The 2517-nt window shown below is 46.3% G+C and overlaps 1 protein-coding gene across 1 annotated transcript; it reads right to left on the reverse strand.

Annotated features, from left to right (window-relative positions):
* Nucleotides 1-398: 398 nt before the first annotated feature.
* On the reverse strand, nucleotides 399-2248 carry LOC113222053 (WAP four-disulfide core domain protein 3-like; the record flags this gene model as incomplete). Its single annotated transcript, XM_026451387.1, is given in 3 exon segments — nucleotides 399-545; nucleotides 1490-1618; nucleotides 2167-2248. Coding segments are annotated over 3 exon segments (358 nt in total), but the record flags the coding sequence as incomplete, so codon positions are not given.
* Between the last annotated feature and the right edge of the window lie 269 nt (nucleotides 2249-2517).

The following is a 2517-nucleotide window of genomic DNA, read 5'->3' on the forward strand; positions in this document are numbered from 1 at the left end:
CCACCACGCCTGGCTAATTTTTTTTGTATTTTTAGTAGAGACGGGGTTTCACTGTGATAGCCAGGATGGTCTCGATCTCCTGACCTCGTGATCAGCCTGCTTCAGCCTCCCAAAGTGCTGGGATTACAGGCGTGAGCCACCACGCCCGGCTACCCAGGGGTTTTCAAAGTGGTCTGCAAATGAGGGTAAGTCGAGGTTGCCCTTCTGGCACCCTTCTCTGCCTGCCCATGTCACATACCACAAATTATCGTGGCTTGTGCACATTTTGTATATCTTTTTTTTTTTTTTAAGTTCTCAGAATATAGCAGAATATAAAACCAGCAAGTTGATATGTGCATATTTGAGAAATAAACAAGCAGACCAAACAGACCATGAGGTGTGGGGACAGCGTTTCTTACCTGGCTTCTGTTTAGAGATTGGGACTACACAGCTCTTGTTGCAGCCAAACGTGCAGCATTTCTTTACACCTGGACATGTCTCATCAGTGATGCACCTTTTCAAACAGGATTGTTTCCGAATAACCCTGGAGCAATCTCTTTTCCTCCCTATAGCAAAAAGGGAGACAGCCAAAGAAAAGAGAAAATAGGCCCAACGCCGTGGCTCACACCTATAATCCCAGCACTTCGGGAGGCCAAGGTGGGGAGATCACCTGAGATCAGGAGTTCGAGAACAGCCTGGCCAACATGGAAAAACCGAGTCTCTACTAAAAGTACAAAATTAGTCAGGCGTGGCAGCACATGCCTGTAATCCCAGCTACTTGGGAGGCTGAGGCAGGAGAACCACTTGAACCCAGGAGGCGGAGGTTGTGGTGAGCCGAGATCACGCCACTGCACTCCAGGCTGGGCAACAAGAGCGAAACTCCCTCTCAAAAAAAAAAAGAGAGAGAGAGAAAATAGTGCCTGGTAACACCCACAGGCACAGCAGAGGGGAAAAACAGAAAAAGGAAGCCCTGAGCTTCATTTAAGCCTCTCAAACCTGGTGTTAAGACAAAGAGACAATAATAACAACAATAGTAATAGCAAATATTTACTGTAACATTTATTGATGTTTACCTTGTGCCATGAACATCTCATTTGATCCTCACAATTACCCCCATTTTATAGATGAGGAAACTGAGGCTAAAAGCTTAAGATTTATAAAGAGCTAAGGCTTAAGGCTTAAAAAAGTCTGCTTGGCTCTAGGGTCTACTCTCTTAATCATTATCTTAAACAGGCTTCCCTTTACAACTCTTCCCTCCAGCCTTCACAGGAACTTTGAGTCCAAAGAAAAAGACATAGATAATCGATGGTGTGTTCTTTCCTGACAACTAGGGGCACTGAATAATTCTGAATAATTAAAGGAGCAGGAACCCTAAAAGAGTAAAGAAGAAGTACTCTAGGCAAGCGAGACTTCACGAGGCAACCTAGGAGGTGGGAAGCTCTCTGCTTCCATCTATCCCAGAGGCAATGTCAGAGAGTACGCCCAGATTTTGCCCCTCATGCCAACATACCCTTAGGAATGTCTCAGCAGATCCGACCACAGCCTGTGGTGCAGCACTTCTGCCCAGCCGGACACAATTCATCGCCCTGGCACAGCTCTTTGCATGGGTTCTTATCAGGAGGGCATTCCCCCTCTTTTGCTGCAAAAGATATCATGTGAGTTTGGGGTAACTAGCCAGGCCTCAAAAATGGGGAATGGAGGCCAAACATATTTTAAGGATCTTCAGCCCTCCAGGCATCTCTATCCAAAATAGTTCTGCACCACTGTACTCTAGCCTGGGTGACAGAATGAGACCCTGTCTCTTAAAAAAAAAAAAAATTCTGCAACCACCTTCCCCTCCTAATACACAAATACTAACATACATCCACCACTACTAAAGGAGCAGCCATCCTGCAGATAACGAGAGAGAAAGGTTGGGATGATCCTGTTCTCATTTAATGAGTTCTAGGGAAAAGCTAGAACCTCTAGTAAGCCCAACTGGAAGTCCTATCTCCTTGTCCAGAGAGGGTAAAGAAAGCCAGGAAGAACGACCCAGGCCATCCTGAGAATCTATTCATCCAGTCCTGTCCTATAGAGATGATCATCTCCACCTACGAGCAACCTTGCTCTGGCAGAAGGCAGGTGATGACTTCTCTCCCCTAGTCACTTTCTGTTACTATTGGCCAGGGATCCCAAATGATAGCTCACCATGTTCTCCCGCAGTTATCCAGGATTCCAGGGACCCAAGAGCAAGAAGTGCCTTCAGAAGAAAGAGGCAGCTTAACATCATGATGATGCTGAGAGTTGGGACGAGAGCTTAGTTCAGGCTAGAGTTGTACACCTTGCCCAGAGTATCAGCTGAGGTATGGGCAGGACTAGGGATGGCCCGAAACCCAGTCCCAAAGCCTTCCCTTTCACAATACTACCAAGAATATCTTCTCCTGACAACAGGAAGAGGGATTGGCTGCTGGAGTGTGGGGAAATTCCTGGCACTTCCAAAGGGCAGATGTGATAGGAGGATCAAACTCTATAAGCAATATACACAATATTCCTGGATGA

Source organism: Piliocolobus tephrosceles, unplaced genomic scaffold (genome assembly GCF_002776525.5).
Source record: "Piliocolobus tephrosceles isolate RC106 unplaced genomic scaffold, ASM277652v3 unscaffolded_29065, whole genome shotgun sequence".
Lineage (NCBI taxonomy): Eukaryota > Metazoa > Chordata > Mammalia > Primates > Cercopithecidae > Piliocolobus > Piliocolobus tephrosceles.